General features: G+C 38.8%; 4 protein-coding genes across 4 annotated transcripts in view; 2 read left to right on the top strand and 2 right to left on the bottom strand.

The window, feature by feature from the left end:
- LOC140749936 (oxysterol-binding protein-related protein 1-like) overlaps positions 1 to 4,938 on the bottom strand; it is a 53,418-nt gene extending 48,480 nt beyond the window's left edge. The window contains exons 1-6 of the mRNA XM_073083198.1: positions 4,568 to 4,938; positions 3,288 to 3,448; positions 2,648 to 2,845; positions 1,990 to 2,134; positions 1,436 to 1,581; positions 775 to 984 (exon numbers count right to left, since the gene is read on the bottom strand). Coding sequence (XP_072939299.1) covers positions 775 to 984; positions 1,436 to 1,581; positions 1,990 to 2,134; positions 2,648 to 2,845; positions 3,288 to 3,448; positions 4,568 to 4,712 — 1,005 coding nt within the window. The 5' untranslated portion in view covers positions 4,713 to 4,938. The remainder of the gene's footprint in view (positions 1 to 774; positions 985 to 1,435; positions 1,582 to 1,989; positions 2,135 to 2,647; positions 2,846 to 3,287; positions 3,449 to 4,567) is intronic.
- A 321-nt stretch (positions 4,939 to 5,259) lies between these two features.
- Positions 5,260 to 7,580, top strand: LOC140749918 (zinc finger protein 711). Its single transcript, XM_073083175.1, has 2 exons — positions 5,260 to 6,456; positions 6,682 to 7,580. The coding sequence occupies exons 1-2, from the start codon at positions 5,408 to 5,410 to the stop codon at positions 6,995 to 6,997; spliced, it is 1,365 nt and encodes a 454-aa protein (XP_072939276.1). The 5' UTR covers positions 5,260 to 5,407; the 3' UTR covers positions 6,998 to 7,580.
- LOC140749928 (17-beta-hydroxysteroid dehydrogenase 13) lies at positions 7,573 to 10,677 on the bottom strand. The gene is made up of 6 exons (XM_073083185.1): positions 10,447 to 10,677; positions 10,074 to 10,211; positions 9,511 to 9,702; positions 9,004 to 9,133; positions 8,584 to 8,760; positions 7,573 to 7,883 (listed from the first exon to the last, which is right to left on the bottom strand). Exons 1-6 carry the CDS (start codon positions 10,675 to 10,677, stop codon positions 7,738 to 7,740), a joined length of 1,014 nt encoding a protein of 337 aa, XP_072939286.1. The 3' UTR covers positions 7,573 to 7,737.
- A 21-nt stretch (positions 10,678 to 10,698) lies between these two features.
- LOC140749904 (armadillo repeat-containing protein 3) overlaps positions 10,699 to 18,943 on the top strand; it is an 11,186-nt gene continuing 2,941 nt past the window's right edge. Inside the window, exons 1-14 of the mRNA XM_073083152.1 lie at positions 10,699 to 11,189; positions 11,561 to 11,788; positions 11,944 to 12,105; positions 12,344 to 12,568; positions 12,948 to 13,148; positions 13,336 to 13,495; positions 14,337 to 14,486; positions 14,902 to 15,029; positions 15,650 to 15,751; positions 16,212 to 16,333; positions 16,648 to 16,777; positions 17,563 to 17,716; positions 18,215 to 18,335; positions 18,613 to 18,663. Coding sequence (XP_072939253.1) covers positions 11,034 to 11,189; positions 11,561 to 11,788; positions 11,944 to 12,105; positions 12,344 to 12,568; positions 12,948 to 13,148; positions 13,336 to 13,495; positions 14,337 to 14,486; positions 14,902 to 15,029; positions 15,650 to 15,751; positions 16,212 to 16,333; positions 16,648 to 16,777; positions 17,563 to 17,716; positions 18,215 to 18,335; positions 18,613 to 18,663 — 2,090 coding nt within the window. The 5' untranslated portion in view covers positions 10,699 to 11,033. The remainder of the gene's footprint in view (positions 11,190 to 11,560; positions 11,789 to 11,943; positions 12,106 to 12,343; positions 12,569 to 12,947; positions 13,149 to 13,335; positions 13,496 to 14,336; positions 14,487 to 14,901; positions 15,030 to 15,649; positions 15,752 to 16,211; positions 16,334 to 16,647; positions 16,778 to 17,562; positions 17,717 to 18,214; positions 18,336 to 18,612; positions 18,664 to 18,943) is intronic.

Raw genomic sequence — 18,943 nt, 5'->3', positions numbered from 1 at the left:
ACAAGCTTTTATTTTCTTGTCTACAATTTAATTGTGTTGCAATTATGCAAATAAAGATTTTCCTTCTTTCTTTTTTTCATTGGAACAATGCATAGATTATGCTCCAATTATTGTCATTTGTTGGATAAGACCGAAGATTGGGTTATAAAAAGGGTATCGCCAAGGACTAAGTAAATATCGATAGGATTTAAGTTTGGTGAAAAGCTTAACCTATTTAATAATAACCTTTTTATCTTTGAAGTAATACTTTAGACGCGTTCGTGATTGATCAAAGTTGTCACGCAGCATGCAAAGAAAATAACAACTTCAACTTTATATTTAAACCGAAATTTAAATGTAATGTGGATGCAACATATACGTAATATGATTGTAATATAATGTAATTGTGTGTAGTGTAGTGTAATAAAATGTTTCATCTAATATAAAAGTTACGAGTCACAGTACACTTTCGGACAGTAGCGCTGAGGAATTAGTTCCCAAAATTTTAATGATAATAAAAAATAGGCACCTGAATTTAACTAGGAAAGATGTAATTATAGCGAAAAGTGTGTCATTTGCCCTAAATAAACAGTGAATCACATCAATCAATCAAATATTTTCCCACAAACCAAACTAAGAGAGTAAGGCAAAGTTGATACGTATAAGACATGTTAGAATAATGGTGTTGTTTCTGTTTTTCACTGATTGTTCTGTAATTTTGTAAACTTACTTATATATGTATTTTCATAAATAATACTATCAGTTAAAATCATATCGTTTAAAAATATAGATAACCTGTCTACACGCAGATACGCTCTCCCCCTGCGGCACTGCGAGGCGGTGGCTGTCGCCGTCGCTGAAGTTGATCAGGATGAGTGCGGGTTCGGTGTCCGGCGTGGTAAGCTTCGCACCGTCGAGGTATTTGCGGGCGCGCCAGCGACTGCCTTCACGGGCCGCTTCTGCCCGGTTCCCGTAGTAGAGTAGTACTCCGCGTTGTAAGACCGCCTGGTAAGGTGAAATGGAATTTTATATGAAAATTAAATGATGGAGAAATTAAATCCTTAAAAAATAGGAACAAAAGATATGTAGATGGTAACTCATAGAACTCTTCACTATCACAATATAGACAAACGATACCTCGAATATCTGTGAAGTTGTTTGAGTAGCAGGGCTTACCACAGAATGAGACATACATACCCTCCAAAAACATTATCCCCAGCAATCGGGTAAAAAACTATTCTATTGACCAGTGTGATATGGTAAACTATTAAGATGATGCCCTGTAAATTTATCTTTAAAAGTAGTAATTCATCTCTGACTAACTTCATAACCGTATCCCATCTTGTATGCCATTGTTTATAGATGTCCATGACAGCATCCATCCACAACAGTAACTACTTACCATCAAGAGAGATTCATGACCATATTTCTAATTTGCATGGTATTTCTTGCTCACCCAAACAGCTCTCCAGCCGAGGAATCGCGAGCGTTTCAGCAGCGGGCCTTCAAAGCGCGCCGCGGTGCGCTGCAGCCGCTGCACCGGTCTCACGCTCAACACCTCCCGCATCTCGTTGTCCCGCGCCATGTCGATTGCTAGCTGACCTGCGAACATAAAAAAAGGCTTTCTACACTCACAGCCCCACAATAGGATTCCCTGTATCGTGGGTGCTATGGACACATAGAAAAACAAATACACAAACACCCAGACCCAGAGTCAGAAATCTAAATTCATTATTTAGAAATCTGTCTGGCTGTGCTATCATAAACATTGCTATCATCATTAACAGTGTTAGAGCCATCATATTGCCGTCTTTTCTCTCTACATTACATTCATTCTACATATAACATTTTCGTTCTCATCATCACCATTACCTATTTATCCTCAGTATTATACACAATAGTTTTATACATCACCATCATAATAATCTTTGATACTAAAATAGACGCAATCTCATTCAAAGCTTAAAAAGTCTATATGTTGGGCTAAATATAAAAGAGTTAATTTCTTACCACTATTGTTTCTCAATGTGGTGTCAACACCATTTTGCAGCAGCAGGACAGCGATCCGCGCGTGTCCCCTATAGGAGGCGCAATGCAGACACGTGTTGCCTTGCGAGTCCACGCAGTTGATGTTCGGCGGGTTGGGACCGCTTAGCTGGAAGTGAAAAGCTGAACCATTAAACCATTTATATTCAATATGAAGATTTTTCTAATAGACTGATAGTACGACTGATTGTTTGCTACCAATTGATCAAAAATTGAAGCTTAAATTTAGTGTTACAAGAGTAAAAAGCCACATCATTATTTATTTAAATAGAATAAAAATAATATCCACACATCTATCATGTCACGTCACAAATATTAGGCATTTCCACCATGGCTATTTTTAAATTTCAAACACATCACATTATCAAATACAAACACATTTTACAGGGTGTAAAACAAAGACACATGAAGTGTTTAAATTTAGGAAGGGGTTCTTAGTGTTCTTACTGTGGATTTTGCAGGTATTGCAAATCATCTATAAACCTTACGATTTGATTAAATCCTATTTGGGACTGGTTAGAGAAATTCTACGTGCGCCAATATTTATTTATCTTCAAATTAACGTACAGTTAATTTCTAACTTCTGTGTTAAAAATATAACAAAACCATAGCACATCCTTACCAGCTCCTGTATACCATCCAGGTGTCCCTGCTTAGCCGCAGTGAGCAGCTTGAGCTCGCGGGCGTGCCGCTCCGCGCGTTGGGCCGCCTCGAGCAGGCGTCGCACGCCGCGCGTGCGGCACGCGTCGCACGCGGTGCGGCCCTCGCCGTTCATCACGTGCACATCCGCTTTGTACTTCAGGAGGAGGATCACTAGCTCCTGGGGAAGTTGGGAAATGCTCCCGTCAGTTTTCGCACAAATTTACTCTAATAAGCTTAATAGTTTAATAATAATAATAAAAATGATCACGGAAGGAAACAAGGTTAAGCCCCCTCGAACGTTTTTCTCTCTTTGCCCCTTTATATGAGTGTGAGTATGTGTGTCTGTGCATGTATTTGAATATAGAAACTGAAACAGTTGAGCATCTTGCGCGGCCCATTGTATAACCTTAATACGGCACAGCGTGCGACGCGTGTAGCATGAAAAGAAAACAGTTAAAATTGTCTGAATTTACATAAAATTGAAAATTAATAAAAAAAAATGTCTTTTTAGAATTAACAAGGCAAATATGATTTATAACCACTATCCTGCATGAATTTCACTTTAAACTTCATGGTAGAAGTTATTGAAATTTGTGCCCAAATTAATATTAAAGCCATACCTCATTTCCAATAAACGAAGCCTTGTGCAAGGCTGTGTCCCCACTGTCATTAACCTCGTCCACTTTGGCCCCCGCCTCAAGTAATGTCTCCACCACATCCTTGTGGCCAAAGTATGTTGCTAAATGGAGAGGTGTCCATCCTAAGTTGCTTTTACTTTTGCCTGAAAAATATACATGTAATTTTGTAGACGCTGACAAGTACAATACAGAGGTGATTCATTATCTACATTTCTTCTACAAACTTTGATAGGCTTATTGAATACTTGTGGACTACCAGTTCATTATTATTATTCAAAACAGAAGTATACTGTCAATATAAGAGCATTTTCACACTATGTAGAAATGAAATTAAACCTGATATTCTTCCAAAAACTATTAACTATAATTTGACTGTACTTTAGCCCGGATATTCATATTTACAAAAAAATTGAAAAAATGAATTATTAAATATTAGTACTTGGTAGTAAAGTATATTTGAAAATTTTATTTATTTTCAAATATATTTGACTCATATTAATTTCAGTAGAAGTGTGTTAATTAAGGATCTACTTTAGATTTTCATTAAATACACAATATTATTTGCTAATAATATGTAAATTTTGTCCAATGAGTAAGCTGCTTAAGTCTAGTGTCATTTCCAATAAACCATGAGTCAATTGAATAGGTATATTAGGTTACAATAACATACAATACAGTACTTCCTGTTTAAGTTATTACACTTCAGTGATTTATATTAAAAATTACATTAGATTGTTTTTATAATATAGGACTAGCAGATAAGCATGCAGTTCACCTGATGGTAATGGGATCTGCTTTCAATGGAAGTCTGTAATCAAACCTAGATATGACAAGATTCCTGCCTGAGGTCAGCCATTTGAGGTGCACCGCCACCCCTGAAGGCTAAGCTGGAATGCCTCGGAAAAGTATATCTCCCTTACCTCCATACCCTTCAATTCAGAACAGAGACAGTAAAACATATTGTTGAACTAGTAATTTTGAGGTGACGCCATTTTTATGGTCCATTTACAAGAAACTATAATAAAGGCCATATTTAAAAAATATATGAAATTACATTCAAAACAAATTTGAAATTCGAAATAAACATTACCTATCTATATCAAAAATACCAATAATAATAATTTCCCCTAAAATTATTCTGACAAAGAGAAGCTCATGAAAATATTTTAGGATAGTATTAGAATACATAAACAGTTGTCACACCCATTTAGGCGCAATAAAAGCTTGTATTGGGCAGGTTTTTACGATGTTTTGAACGTTACCTTTGCAGTCTATGTCCAATGTTAGTTTTCCTTCTTTCTTCGCTTCAAGCAGTGCCTTCACCACGGAAATCTCGCCATGCCTCGACGAGTACAGCAACGACTCCTCGGCCTCCAAGTTAGGAGTGTCCTCCTCTGGAGAAGACATCTTAATACCAAGTTTCAAATATAACGCAGTTTCACGTAAATATTACGTTATTCGAGGAATTATGAACTCATTTTACAATTGCGTAGACGTAATTATTCTCGGTGTTTTTTATATACTTTTTCACAAAATTTTAGTGTACTCTTTTTTGGCCTCGAGTCTCTATTTTGCAGCAGAGCAGACTGCAGTTGTAGATTTACTTCATAACAATGACAGAGTCAGACAGCTGCCATTTTTGACAGTTGAGATTCCAATTCCCAAAATATTTTTTATCACATTAATGTAGGAAAGGAATAAAAGAATATTATTTTAAAAGATTTTGTCTTCCAACTTAAAATAATATATTTTATTAGGTTCATGTTTAACAATAAAAAATAAATAAGATTTACGTGGATGTAGATCACTACATATCAATGTAGCATTAGCTTATAATATAGTCTTAAAATTGAAAAAATGTAAATGTCATAACAAAGCAACTGCCTTTCAGTCAGGCCTTTATCAAATCAAACTATATTTAATTAAATTTTATTAATGTTGGTGGTTGTTATTGGTGAAGCCATTAGAATAGTTTTTTTATGTTCAAAACTGGTGCTACCAAATATAACGAAAACTTCGATATAACAAAATAACTTCATTGGTTTATTTTTTTACTGAAAACTTCAAAGATAAAAGTTAAATAAAAAAGTAAACAATAAGTGATGATGGCAGATGTACAAAATCGTTGCCGAATTTGTTTAGATACGGGTTCGAGTCATATTTCGGTTCTCGGCGATCCAACAATATATTTACACATAAAATCATGTTTGTCTATTAATATTTTATCAAACGATGATTTACCTAAAAAAATATGTGCCTCGTGTGTGTCTCAGTTGCGCGAATTTTACAATTTTCAATTGAATGCAAAATGTTCTCAAGACTGGCTGGAATCCATTGTAAATGAAAAGAAAAAATCAACCGAACTAAAGCTTCATGTACAACCGTTACCTGATTGCGAATATAACTCAGATTCGCTGCTAGAATTTTTAAATAATACCGCCAATATTGAAGACTACTTGAATAATCTCGGGAAAGATGACATACCATCCATTGTTAATATTTTAGACCGTACAGCGGAGGCAACAGATAGGTCATCACTCAGTCAAAAAACAAAACAGTCCAGTCCAAAAAAGAAGGACTCGAAAGCAACATGTATTAACATGGATATAGACGTTTTAGACTCTGACATTGAAATAGTCCATGAGTTGCTATTGAAAGAAACTGAGCCAAAGAAATCCAATCTTAAAAATACAGAGCATAAACTCTCATGTTTTGGGTGTAAACAATCATTCGAGAACATGAACAAACTCTGTTATCACCTCAGCATATGCGATATGGCCATAAGAACATGTATATATTGCGATATGCTGTTTGATTCTAAAAGCAAATTGAAAAAACATACTTTAACTCACAGTACAGTCCCACAATTAGCTTGTAACTGCAGTAAAACCTTCGAAAGCCAAGAGACATTCTTAGAACATTACAAAACGTGTAACATAGACCATATGTCTTCAATGGGGTACACTCACCGTTGCAAAGAGTGTGGTGAGAAATTCCAGCAAAGATTTGACTTATACAAACATGCTAAAAAACATGTAATGGCTGCTCAGAAAAGGATTTGTGATGTGTGCGGACACTTCTTTGTAGGAGATGAAGAGTTGAATAACCACAAAAAAGAAGTACATGATATACCTATCGGATTTCTATTTAAGTAAGGAAAAATATCACTTATATTATGTGTCTTAATTCTTATATATTTCACAAGTCCTATTTACTCCACATTGCTACTCTATCAACTCAATCGAATTAAGTGATTGATAGTTTCTCTCACATCACTAGCGTAGTACTCACATAAATTTAAAAATATATACCATATTTTTTTTAAATGAGAATTATTCTTATATGAAATAAATTGATACAGATAGTTTTGTTTCAGGTGCAAAATATGCTCTTTAACAGGAAATAATCGTAAAGAGATCTACCAGCACATCCAAAGACATCTAGACTTGCAAGAGCTATGTCGACACCTATGCGAACATTGTGGCCGGAGTTTCTCCTCTCGTACAACTCTATTGCGACACTCCCAACAACACGTGCCTATACACATCCATAGATGTAGTTTATGTAATATGACATTCACAAATGAAAACGCTAGAGATCAACACTTACTTCAACACACAGAAACAGTTATGTGTGATAAATGCGGTTTGAGTGTGTTTAGTAATAAATTGAACATTCATAATTGTACTTAAATGAGTTAGGGAGACATTATAGGTGATCTAAAAATGATTCATATCATAGCTAGGCTGATTTAAATGGACCTCTTTTTGGGTATCTATGTAGGTACCTAATATTGAAAAGTAAGTAAGACATACATTGGTATGTCCATAGTAAAATTACTTGAGTTTGGTTACTTGGAAGTATGTTTAAAATATTGTGCATGCATACTTAACATAGCCAAACCGCTTTTGATAGAAACAGCCAAATGTATATTTTATAATGTTTTATACTATTTATTCGGTTTTTGAAACAATATGTAAGGCAACACGCGCTGAATGTGGATAACATAGTTGTCCATTCCATGTCGCGTTCTATGGCTAGGGCGGTCTCGTAAGTTTCGAAATAAAAACCTGGATACGTTATAGGATAGGATAGCAGGATTGCTACTGTTGCATGTCCGGCCGAAAACCGCTCCATGAGTTCTCAGCTTAATTCTATTTCCTGTAGGATAATTGTATCCTATTTTATACATTGTAAATTATGATTCGATAACCTTTGGTCTCCAAAATTGTGATCAAAATCAATAATTAAAAATAAAAGAATTCAATCAATAAACTTTCTTTGATATTTTATTAAAATAGTATTTCCTAAACTATTTCGACAAACCCATGTATATTACTCATATTGTTACGGTAAGTAGGTACGTTAACTATCTAATACCTTGTCAATACAAATGACCACATAAATGGTTAAGTGTAAATATTTGAAGTTTTTAACAAAAACAAAACCACCCTCTGTGTCCAAAGTTGAAGAAATCGGTGAAAATTATCCGTATTCTGTATGGCATAAGATTATTCAGGAGTATTAAGAACTTCATGAATGTTGGGATGCTTATGCTTTTGCGGTTTTTTCGAATTCCTGTAAAAATAAATTGACTATTAAAATACATGCTTTTGTAAGTGGTGCAATAGTAGTTTACGAGTATTAGAATGCATTTCTTAAGAAACAGTGGAAATGTGGTTTAGCGGCCAACCGGTGTCCGATGTTTCAAACCCGCCAATAAAGCCTTCTATATGTTTTTTAACGCCTTTGAAGATAACAAGCGACATCCCGATCACGCCAGTTTCGTTTCAACCAGTTACTATCTACACAAGCCACAAAGCTAATGCGTTTTTGCCTGCTACTTTTCCACCAGAAATATGCGCGTTAGCTAAGCTATGCATGCTTATGTGTGTCCTATCCACCGATAGGATTGCACGATTTTCTTTGCTTAGCTTAGATTAGCTCTTGTAGATAAACTGATAAACAATTTGTAGTATAAGTACTGCTAATCTCGTGATGCACTGGCTCGACCACTCACTATGTGCGCAGGCGGCCGTCCGCTATCGAGCTTGGCTCTCGCGATACTGACGCCGCGCGCCCCGCGGCCCGCCACACCGTGAGCACGAGACAGTGTTTACAGCTGTGCTGTACTTTAGTTAATAGTCATGATACAAACATTACACAATTAAAATTCGAATGAATTTTAATTGTTTAATTGGCACACCGCTTAGCTACCTGGCTCATCTTTGGTTGAACGACCGCTTACGCTTCTATGAAAACTTTTAGCTTGCTTTACCTTCAATGATGATTCTCGCGGCCTCCTGAGCGGTTATCTGCGAGTACCACGACGTGAACCGATGGCAGGGCGGCGGGTACAGTTCCGTCGTGACCGTGCCGAGATACACGGACGTCGTGTTTATGTTCTTCGTCCACGTGTCCAGTCTCAACTCCTCAGTTAGCGAGTCCATGAGACCTGGTTGAAAGTTGAAACATTATTTGAAATAAATAAGATATCATTCTGTTGTGGTCGGAGAGTGGGGGAGGGGAGGGAGGGTCGGATTTGGGCTTGAAGGCTCTCTTGAAAAATTCAACGTTTTTAGATGATACCTACACCCTAACAAACCGTAAACATTCTCGTTCTTGAAAGACACCCTTGCCCGGGGGTGGGCGAGCAAAAAGGATGATTGGCTTAATTATTTGGAGTTAAAGTGGATACCTCTCAGTCCAAATTTGGCGGCGCAGTACGGCGCCATATCGATGAACGGCATCAGCCCAGTGCTGGAATTGATCGCTATGATGTGACCGTGGCGTCGCTCAATCATACTTGGGAGGAAAGCTTGTATCACCTGCTCGAAACACACGAGATGGATACTTTTATTAGTTGCCGTGAGATTAATGGCCAACTACCCCATAACCGATAATATAGACTAGGTATAATCCGCGCCAAACTTCTAGTCCGCTTTAAACTTGTTGCGAGCAGGTGTAAACAAAGAGCCTATGCGGTCGAACACAACTACAAACATATTCAGAGCGGGCTAGAAGTTTGGCGTGGAGTCTACCTAGCCGCCTATACTCGATGCAGACTTGATGCTGCTTAGCGTTAATAGATTTTGTCTAGTGTGCAGTTTCTGTCACACACGCGCAAATTGTAAACTAAGTAGGTACCTATACCGATATTCTCTTATGTGGTAAGGATGGTAATTCTATTTTGGGAACTACTTACCCAAAAATGCGCGAGCAAGTTGATTTCAATAAGCTTTGCGACAGTTTCAGCCCGTAGAGTCATGAGGGGTGCGCAGGTGAGAGCGCCCGCGTTGGACACCACCATCGTGACGTCAGTCAACTGACGCCGGGTGCGTGCTGCTAAAGCGAACACTTGCTCCTTCACTGTCACGTCCACTGTGTAGCCGTAGCACTGGAAGTGGTTGAATACTGGTACAACTGTATGGTTTGATTGTGGTAGTGACCATAACGATGTCTGTTTTATTGTGATGGCTATCATACCAATTTATATTCTATAACAGTACCTACGTATTGGATCCTAGTAGGAGTCTTCGGGTTTAATTGTGACCATGTCAATTTCTCTTTTATAACAGTATTTCGTAAATGGTGAATTTGAAGCGTATTATAACCACGAGTTATTTCAACTCATTGGCCATATGTAACGTATAAATTACAACTTGTCTAAGTAACTTGGTAAGGCAACAATTGAACGAGGTAGTAGGTAGTTATTGTTCATTGCTCTTAGAATTTATAAAAAAGGAACACAGGAAGATTATGTCATACATCTCCATCCTTCTTCCTTATCTCATCAACCAAAGCGTTGTTGAGGCGGCCGTTTATGTCCCAACAGACCACAGTGGCTCCGAGATCCGCGAATTGTATAGCCAGCTCCCGGCCTATGCCTTGAGCGGCACCAGTTATCTGTTGAACCCACAAATTGTATTGTATTCAGCAATTGGTGTATTTTCATATTGAATATTGAGCTTTGAATTTGAATAGGGCTTCATCTCAGTATAGGATCTCCTTTATACTATTAGGTAGTTGGTGAAATACTTTATCAGTTTAATGAAACGAAGAAAATCTACTTATGTTTTAGCCGAACCGAATATCATTTTCAGAAAATTATTTAAGTAAATCTTAATAATTCGTATCATACCAGTACTGTCTCTCCGTACAAACTCTTCATCACTGGTGGTATCAGAACCCTAACAACTGCGACAGCACAAGTGGAGCAAAGTTTGACTACCAACACCAGAATATCCACAGCCCAAAGAGGAGCAGTGGCTATCCCCCCACTGCCCCACCACGGCAGGATCCACACTTCCTGTAGAACTCTAAACTTTCTGGCTATGGCGCCTATGGAGCGCAACAAAATATTTCTACCCATTATAATGATGAATAAATAAAAATACAAAGCATTTGACGTCTGCAAACTATTGTCATTACGACATTATGTCTTGATATGAATTGATGAATTCCTCAAAAGCAATTGCAGCCAGCTAGACATTCTGCCATTCTGCTGACAACTATTACAAACTCGAAACCATCAGTAGGATAATATATCTATGCTCGGAACAATAACCAGCAATAATACTGGTTATTGTTCGGAGATTACAAACGATATTCTGTGATAAGTTCAAAGAAAACTTTTTGAAAGTTTAACTAAAAGAAGAAATCGTTTTGACGTCTTAAAAGTGTCTGAAAAAAACATTGCGGAAGTTAATTTCATCAAATTTATTAGAAATGGCGAAACCACCTATAAAACCACTCCAAAAGGAGAGGGAGAACAGGTCGGCAGATAAAAAGGACTTATCTTTTCATGCATATAATGTAACACCGGAGAGTGCCTACACGTCGATCCTACTTTTGGCGTCCAAAGAGCCGGAGATATTATGTCAGGTAAGTATCTGGGAAGTATATAGATTTAAATAAAAGTCACAATATTTTCACAAATGAGAAACCCGTCTGCCGCGCCGAAAAGGCGAAATCAAAAGCCTATTTTTTAATTTTAATGGAGGTAAGTATACAGTGTTATTTGCGTTACTACGTCGGATTTAATGGCGCTTTGTACCTACAGCTATGTATTTAGTTATGTAAATTGGTCAAGCCGTTTAGGCTAAAGCGCGTACCAAATATATAACGTATATCGCAAATATACAGAAAATTAGTAACTTTCCTGTCTGTAAAGTCACTTCACTTTATGTTCAGCCATCATGGCTCTCAAATCTAGTCGTGTCACTTAAAGTAGGTATTTTGCTCGATTTTTACAGACCCTTCGAGCTATCACGAAGTTCTCCGCACAAGACATGGTGAACCGCGTCACCTTGTTCAACTTGCAAGCGATCTCCTTCATCCTACCCCATGTAGACCATCCGGAGCTGAACATCAGGCGCTTTGCACTGAAGGCTCTAGCTCAGCTGTGTCAGCTGCCCCGCGGCCCAGAGCAAGTGCTGGCTGATCCACAAAATTTGAGGAAGATTGCTTATATGTTAGTAAAGGTGAGGAATAGCGAGGAATGTAAGCCAATTTTTTTCATTATATCAGTATTCTACTATCGCATACGTTGGCAGTTGAATGTAATAATAATAAAACAAAAGGAAGTAAAATAATTATCTCCAGTGGCTTGATATCCATACGATATCAATGTTTTTAGGTTGAAGATGTGTTTGTCCTCGAATTTGCATCTCTAGTTTTGTCGGAGCTTACTAGAGAGCCCCTTGGTTGCGAGCAACTGGTCTCGGCAAATATACTCAACAGTCTTTGCACGAGAATGAAGAATAGCCTCGATCCTGATGTACAGAAAAATTGCTTACAGGTACCTAAATATTTATAAACAAATCCATGCCCCATAAATTCTTCCAGACAGTTAATAGTAATTTCGACTTAAAGACGCATATCATAAACACGAAATATACTTTCAGTAGACGCGGTCGATGATCTAGATTTTGTCTATCTTGCAAGGTGGATTCGAGTTCCTATTAAACAAATAACTGATTAGCTAATTTCTAAAGCACTATTAACTTACACTTAAATGACAATACCTGAATCTTTAGACCCTCAGCAACTTGCTGGACGATCCAGTCTGTGCCTCCGAAGTCACGAAGAACCAGCAGTTCAGCTGGCCGTCTCTACTGGCATTGATGCAGAGCCAGTACTTAGCGATACAGCATGCAGCTTTGAAGACTGTTGATCAGCTCATTTGCCGTTACAAAGACCAGAATGTGCAAAAGACATTTCGAGCTTCCACTGGGGTTTTGGATCTTTGCGATATTTTGGAGGTAATTAGCACGGTACCTCGACTTCCTTGTCCTTGTACTAAATAAATTTGAAACTAGCGACTACTTCGTCCTGCGACTGTGGGAGGAACCAAAACTGCTCCCCCAGGGCAGAGCCCGAACGGGGCATCGCGCTTGGAAGACTCCGGTTGTGTTCCGTCGGAGATCCCAGAGTTCTCCACCAAGCGTTGAGGACGGCCACCAGGGGGGTTTTAGTGCGGCAAAAATACCACATAACCCGGTGTCGTTCCCACGTCGTTGGGTACCTTTTGAAGGTTCCCCCTCGTAATAAAAAAAAGGAATCTAAAGGAAAATAACTCGTGGAAAATGTTCATTTGCTACTTTAATTTCATGAAAAAACATATGTTTTCTTTAATCCTAGTCCTACGAGTTCCGAGATGTCCACACTCTGGTCCTCGGAGTGCTTCGAGACTACGTGGAGACTGAAGAGAATGCCGCCCATCTGTACCAGTCTGGTTGTATTTTGCGGCTGCTAGCGTATCTGGAGATGGCCCTTCCAGCGATGAAACCTCACTGCCTAGCAGTTCTGACGAAAATGTCCTTTACTAGTAATGGCAGAGATGTAAGTATTCCTATATTGTTAATCAAAGGTAATTTTATGTTTCTTGAAATTTTAAAGCGCTTTTCTGAAACCAAATTTTAATTATGATACTAGATCTTAGTAGACTTACTATACGTTCCTGGCTTGGGCTAAGTTGGTAAATTGAATGTTAATATGTTTTTACTACATTTATTAACGTATTTTTTAGGCTCTATTCGAGACAGGAACGGATCTGGTCTTTTGCCACCAACTCCTGAGTTCCCACGTGGATCTCCTCGCCGACGCAGCGATGGGCGTCGCCAACATGACTAAGCTGTTGCCTTCAGCCGTGCGAATGTCGGACACCAACATTATCGAGGCCCTTTGTGGTAAGAAACTATAAGTATGTTTTGTGTTTCTCAACTTTAAATTGAATAGTTTTTTACTGAAGTGCAGTCTTGAGAAACAATTTCGTCTTATTGTCCAATAATCCGTGTTGTAATACAAAGATGGTGTGCGTTATTATACTCTATTGCACGACTCATGATGCGAAGCATCAGAGAGTGCTTTACGATCGAAAATTTTTTTTCATTTTGGCGGTTATTTTTATTATTATAGCCTTGATAGTTCACGGAATCAAGATATTTTGCATACTATTGTCGAGATAATTTAATGGAGATTAATTCCATACTTTTTAAAAATTGATTTACTGCAATAGAATTGGAAAAAAACACCAAAATAGGTCAAACATTTTCCTGTCCGTCATGTGTGAAACCTGAAAACACTGTAACTTGTGAAAAAATCCATCATTTGAGTTAATTTTTTTTTTAAAAATTCTAATCGACGATTGTAGGTCACTGAATGCGAATGATTAATTAATTCAGTGTCGTTTAATTGCAATTAATAAAAAACGAAAACTACAAGACTGTATATCTATAGATATTATGTACATTTATTCCACCAGGGGCGCTTGTGCAGTACCTTCTTCCTACTACAGCTGTTTTTTCGGCAATTAATTTTGAACGACTTAAGTTTTTTTTTTTTTTTTATATATTTCATAATTAAATGAGCATTATGAGTCGTGCACTTTTGGATTTTCCAAACTTTTTTATATATTTTTTTTGTAAATGATTTAAAGATATCCATGAGAGGCTGTTACCACTTACCATTGTGAACTGCTCGGTTCCACTACCTCTATATTATAAAACCAGAAACTCCGCAATATCCCAGGGATCCTGGGCGACGACGCAGCGGTGTGGTTCTACATCCGCATGAACGCGCTACGTGCGTTGGCGGAGCTGTGCCGCATCATTCCCAAGGCGGCGTTCAGCGTCATCGAGCCAAAGACGTTCGCGTCGCTCAGGAATATTAATAAGAAATGTAAGTCTCTGCAAAGTTATAATATCATTAGTGAACCTGTTTCTGCATTATATTATTACTTTAGACATGAAAAGGATGAATTTAGATTTCTTTGTGTGTGTTACTCTTCTTTGTGTGTGTATGATATCCACATCGCGGAAATCTTGTATGTTGTAAAATTAAAAAAGGTTTTCAGAAAGGGTTATTAGCTCAAACTGCAATTAACTTTATATAGTTACATACTATTGAAGGTTAGCGGCTATTTACTACTAGGGTCAGGTGACATACCTTCGTCCTCACAAATCACCTATGATCGATTTGAGGTAGTAATATGTGATGTTAATTATATACAGTTACGTAAGGGGTGGCAGTCACAGCTTGACATATGGAAGTATAACCATTTCCCACTTCTGAAACATAAAATTATTGTACATAGTTAAGGACAACCCGATAGAGGCGCAACGGCTCGCGGTGCAGTGCTACATCAACCTGCAGAACTACCACGTGAGCACGCGCGCCATGCTCAACGCGGACTTCATGCAGGAACTTATCAACATTTTGCAGGTAATGCACTTACCACTAATCGGTAGCAATTAATCGTCTTTATACAATTTACCCATTTGAAGGTGGTAGAACCCTTTGTGGTTCGACTCCGGCGGCACCACCGCCACACCTATTTCTGTTATAACAGCAGTGTTAAGCGCTGATGTGTTCCGTTTTGGTGTGGTAAGGGAGACATACTTTTCCGAGGCGTTCCATCTTAGTCCTCAGGAGTAGCAGCGGATCTGTGGCCGACCTCAGATAGGAATATCTAACCCTATTTGGGGTTGATCACAGATGTCCATGGGCGGCAGTAGCCACTTACCATCAGGTGGACTGCATGCTCGTCTGTTACTCCTGTATTATAAAAAAAAACCCAGTCCGTTATACATGCCCTTGGTGGATCCAGGATATTTCGGGAAGGGCGTTTTGATCTAGCCAAAGTGAATTGATTGATTCAGCCAATTTTATGGTGAAAAATGGTCTTCATAAGATGGTGGAGTATTAAAATGAAGTCTCCTAAATAAGTTTAAAGACGGAGGTTGTACCTACGCTCTGCCCACTATATTTCTTTCTATAAGTATAACAAAAGTTTAGATATACTCAAATTGTAATATACCTGTTAGCCATTTTGTAATTTTCAGCGTATCGACATAAGCTTGAAGATCATGACGTGTACGGTATTGAGTGGACTCATGAAGGAAGAAATTGCAAAAGATTTGTTCACTATGCGGCAAGGTGAAGAGGTAAGAACAAGGACATATCATTACACGTTATGGTACCAAATCACCGCTAAATTATTAAAAAAAATTGTTTAACAACAACGCACGCAAAAATATCTAGCTATCTTTATTTATCTACTTCCCTCTATACAGTGGTGATCTCTAACTAGTCGTCAAGAGATAGCTTCATGTACGCATTCTGAATCGCGCTTTCTGAGTTTTCTAAAAAAATATATACATAGAAAACCCGAAAGTAAGACTAGCCGAGTAACCACACACACAGGCAAGATTACCTTTCCAAATAGCTATTTACTAGGACCTGAAATTGAAGGTTCAAATTAACGGTCTTGATGTGTGCTAATTTAACTTGTCCTTACTTAAGAGTAAGTAAGTAGTAGTAAGCAAAACCTGGGGTAGGTTTTTCTTACTACGTGTACAATTCCTGCGGGCTAAGTCGCTTTACCAACTAACGATCTGTTTTCAGGCAGTATCAAACAATCTGAAGATTGAGCATATTGGTCTCCGCACGGCGCTGTGCATGCTCATCTTAGCGAGCGTCACTGAGGACGGCGCTGATGTGTACTTGGATCTGGGGACCATACACTAGTAGTTTAATATAACATTTTCCATATTTACCTGAATATTCTGTTGGTGATGATGCAACTATACAGCAAAAGCTAATAAATATAATGACGCTTTGTTAACTAAGAATAAATATTTATAGCGAAGTGTAGCTGTTCCAAAAAATATATCTTAGGTTTTTTCTAGAACGAATACACAAAATAATATATTTTCGAAAATTAAATTTTTACCAAATAAATTAAAACACTTTATCCTTTACTATTATTATCCAGTTTGATAAGAATATTTAAGAAGTATGTTTTTGATAAATACTTACAATTGGATTATTGTGTTTTTAGTATGGTCGAGAACACGCAAGCGAGATACGTAGTGAGCGCTTGGGAACCAGCGTTGGAAGCAATCTTCCGAAATCACCCTTCAGCTAAATTCGCGTATACCGGTCGCTTAGACATTAATGATTTTACGCAGGTATTTATTTAAAATACATCATAATACTTATGCCAGCGGGTTGGTATCCAGGTTCTATTTTCAGTATCTTCATGTGCGACAGAATCAGGTCCTGGACCGAAATAAACATCGGAGCTGATCACTCATTTAGGTGGTGACCAATTTTCAAATATTGTCGCGAAAAGAGTGTGGTGCTGTTGGTACGTAGGTACGTATTGCACAAACGGACAGATAACAGTCCATACTCTTCTCAGGGAGGTTTTCTACACGGTTGACCTTAAAGATTTCTTTCACACGAGGCGCGACCGGAGATTTACCTACATGGGAATCAGAATAATGGCAAATTACTTCTGAAACTTGGATAATCACTATCCGGGGTGATTAGGGATTTTTCCTATGAATTTTTCCTCACGTATTTATAGGAGAAATAGTAAAGATTTTGAAGGCGGTAGAACCCTTTGTGGTTCGACTCCGGCGGCACTACCGCCACACCTATTTCTACCTAATAACAGCAGTGTTAGGCGCTGCTGTATTCCGGTTTGAAGGGTTTGGTAAGGGAGACAGACTTTTCCGAGGCGTTCCAGCTTAGTCCTCAGGGATAGCGGCGCATCTGTGGCCGACCTTAGGTAGGAATATCTAATCCTATCTGGGGTTGATTACAGATGTCCATGGGCGGCAGTAGCCAGTTACCATCAGGTGGACTGCATGCTCGTCTGCTACTCCAATATTATAAAAAAAATCTCGAGTTCAGTAAACGTTCCCGCCAAGGGTTCTACGTGTTTCTTCAGTACACTTATTGTGTGCAGGAAGGGTTCTACGTACTGACGCGGCTGGAGCAGCCGTTCCCGAGCGCGGCGGAGCTGGCCCGCGCGCCGCCGCCGCACTGCGAGCCGGCGCTGCTGTGCGCGCTGCAGCCGCCGCGCGCCGACACCGCCTCGGGGCTCGACATCCGCACGCCGTGTAACATACCATGCTTGATACTGTAGGAAGGGTGCTCCGTACTGACTTGCGCGTTACTTATTATCAATCTATCCAGTGTTTTGTCTGGACGTGAAGATGGCGGCTTGTGACATACCACCGCCATACCCTTTTCCGCCTAATAACAACAGTATTCAGCGCTGCTGTGTTCTGGTTTGAAGAGTAGCATCTGTCAAATGTCCGTGACAGATATCCACGGGCGGCTTTAGCCACTTCCCATCAAATGGACTGCATGCTACATTATATTATTATAAAAAATGCATATGTGGCCGATCTCAGATAATACTCTCATTGTATCTGGGATTTCCTTACGACCCGTTTTATTTTTCACTCGCGATTTTCCTTTTTTTATATAACCACATAAGGGAAGATATATGTTTATAATTCATGTTAAAAATCAAACATGCATATTATATTATATGATACATAACTATTAAAATAAGTAAGAATAAAATTAGATAAAGTGATGGTCTAACCCAGATCGTCAGTCGGAGTCCCGCATGGCGATGCGGTCCACGAGCCGGCTGCGGGTGCCGCTGATGCCGGACGACCCGCACCTGCGCGGGTACCTGCTGCGCCTCAAAGTGTGGTTCGGCGACCCGTTAGTTGATGTTTGAATACATATTCAATATGAGCTGTCTACTCTCTACTGTATGTACTTAACTCATGAAGTCCACAGAACCCATGGAAGTTTTCCTGGACCTGAGTCCAATTTAAATACTAAAGTTGGGAACTGAATTGTGAAACTGAAAAGTGATTGTTTGATTGATGCCGTAATATTTGAATTATGTATAATAAAAATAAATTTTACTCCATGTATTCCTTGTACCTGGTACTTACTTGTAAATAATATTATGTTCGTTTTATATGTTTTCCAGAGCGAAATCACTGCATTACATCGAAATAGAAGATGCACATTATGAAGTTAGGTAATACTTTTGATTTTTTAGCTGTAGCTTTTGAAGGTGGTAGAACCCTTTGTGGTTCGACTCCGGCGGCACCACCGCCACACCTATTTCTACCTAATAACAGCAGTGTTAGGCGCTGCTGTGTTCCGTTTTGAAGGGTGTGGTAAGGAAGACAGACTTTGCCGAGGCGTTCCAGCTTAGTCCTCAGGGGTAGCGGCGCATCAGTGGCCGACCTCAGGTAGGAATACCTAATCCTATCTGGGGTTGATTACAGATGTCCATGGGCGGCAGTACCCTACCA

This window comes from Epargyreus clarus, unplaced genomic scaffold (assembly GCF_041222505.1).
Source record: "Epargyreus clarus isolate Ecla_fem2 unplaced genomic scaffold, WU_Ecla_fem_2.2 ptg000003l, whole genome shotgun sequence".
NCBI classification, from domain to species: Eukaryota; Metazoa; Arthropoda; class Insecta; order Lepidoptera; family Hesperiidae; genus Epargyreus; species Epargyreus clarus.
Note: the sequence above shows the minus strand (reverse complement) of the source record. Positions and strands in the feature narration are given on the sequence as shown.